This window comes from Arachis ipaensis, chromosome B04 (genome assembly GCF_000816755.2).
Source record: "Arachis ipaensis cultivar K30076 chromosome B04, Araip1.1, whole genome shotgun sequence".
Lineage (NCBI taxonomy): Eukaryota > Viridiplantae > Streptophyta > Magnoliopsida > Fabales > Fabaceae > Arachis > Arachis ipaensis.
This window is the reverse complement of record NC_029788.2, coordinates 6,674,406-6,675,908: the sequence shown is the minus strand read 5'-3', so window position 1 is coordinate 6,675,908 and position 1,503 is coordinate 6,674,406. Positions and strand designations below refer to the sequence as shown.

Here is a 1,503-nt window from a genome sequence, read left to right as displayed (position 1 = left end):
CTTATCAACTTAAACAACAGAGAAAGGATTATTTAAATTCATTAAAACATTTGAAAAAAAAAAAAAAAGTATCACAAGAAACTCGGGTCTGTGAAGCCAACATATAATAGCAACTAAAGCATCCCTAAATTGATTTTTTCTCAAAAGTGACGAAGTTAATGAAATCTACTCTTAGATCAAGGAGAATGTGCATTGTTTATTGAATCCACTAAATATTCAAATAGTGAATACAAATACTTTCTTAATTTGTAGAACAATGAGCTTTTCACAAGTATCTCATTTCACGATTCATCAATACTGATACTAAACAGTAGCAACATTTTCTCTAAATATAGATCAAATATCTAAATTATACATGAGGAGTTAGAATAAACACTACTGCACATTCTTTCGGAGTATCATTTCAATACACATAAGAGGACATGATCACACACACTTTCCACGAAAAATAAAAAATCGCATTATGATCTGAACTTACTCTCAATTTTAAGTATATCTGAGTTCAGTTCGTACCCTGCTTGTGCAAGCGAAACCAGCTGTTCATTGAAAGAAAAAATAAATAAAAGATGGAACTGAAATCGCAGTTTCATTTATCCGAATCAGATACAAACGACAAAGATTATTACCTGCATTGCAGTAACGAACTCGTTGAATCCCAAATAGCCTTGTCGTTTGGTATCGGCGAGAGACCAGAGTTGCTTGAGTTGTGAGCGAGATAACTTGGAGAGAGTAAAGAACTTCGTAGCGTCGTTTCCGCTGATACGACCATCTCCATCTGCGAAGAATCAAAACGAATCGTTTTACTATAGAAGCTGCAAATGAAGAAGCACGAACATGCGATTTCAAAAGTGAAGGAAAAAACGAACCTGAATCAGCCAAGTTGAACCATTCCTGGTACGTCTTCGTTTCCTCATTGGAACGCGTCATCTTCTTGTTCTCTCAATTCGCGACTCTGAATTCGAATTGGAATCTGAAGTTTGCAGAGAAAACTGAATACTTTTTTATTCTTCTTTTCGGTCTAAAGAAATAAGAGGTGATGTTGTTTCTGCTGCATGCTTCTCAATGTGATTATGATGCTTGGATTGGGATGGGATGATCGTGATTGCGATTAATTATTGCGTGTTGATTATTTTTTATTGGGTATGGGCGTGGGGCCCTTTTAAGCGATGACACGTGTAATTGTGGACCGTTCGATGGCTTTTCTGCTAGGTTTTTAGGGTGGGCGCGTTCGTAGTGGATACTCACTCTTTTCAGTTTTCCGGTTTTATGAATTGTGATTTTGAAAATTTGAATTTAAAGCGCCCAATGAGGTGCACGCGTAACGAGAGTGGTCAGTGGATTACGGTCAACATGTAAAACGCTCTTGTCTGTTATCTTCTGTTGAGGTGGCTAATCACTAGTTTAATAAGACATGTTAAATGATTTAACAATTTTTTAATTATTATTATCTTCATCTTCATATAAATAATCACATTTTTTTAGTTGACTGGTTTCCACTTGAGA

At 35.7% G+C, this 1,503-nt stretch overlaps 1 protein-coding gene across 1 annotated transcript in view; it reads right to left on the bottom strand.

Annotated features, from left to right (window-relative positions):
* Positions 1-1,116, bottom strand: part of LOC107638669 (EH domain-containing protein 2) — a gene marked incomplete in the record, with an annotated part of 4,421 nt that extends 3,305 nt beyond the window's left edge. Inside the window, 3 exon segments of the mRNA XM_016342025.2 lie at positions 479-536; positions 627-775; positions 867-1,116. Of these exon segments, the coding sequence (XP_016197511.1) occupies positions 479-536; positions 627-775; positions 867-927 (268 nt within the window).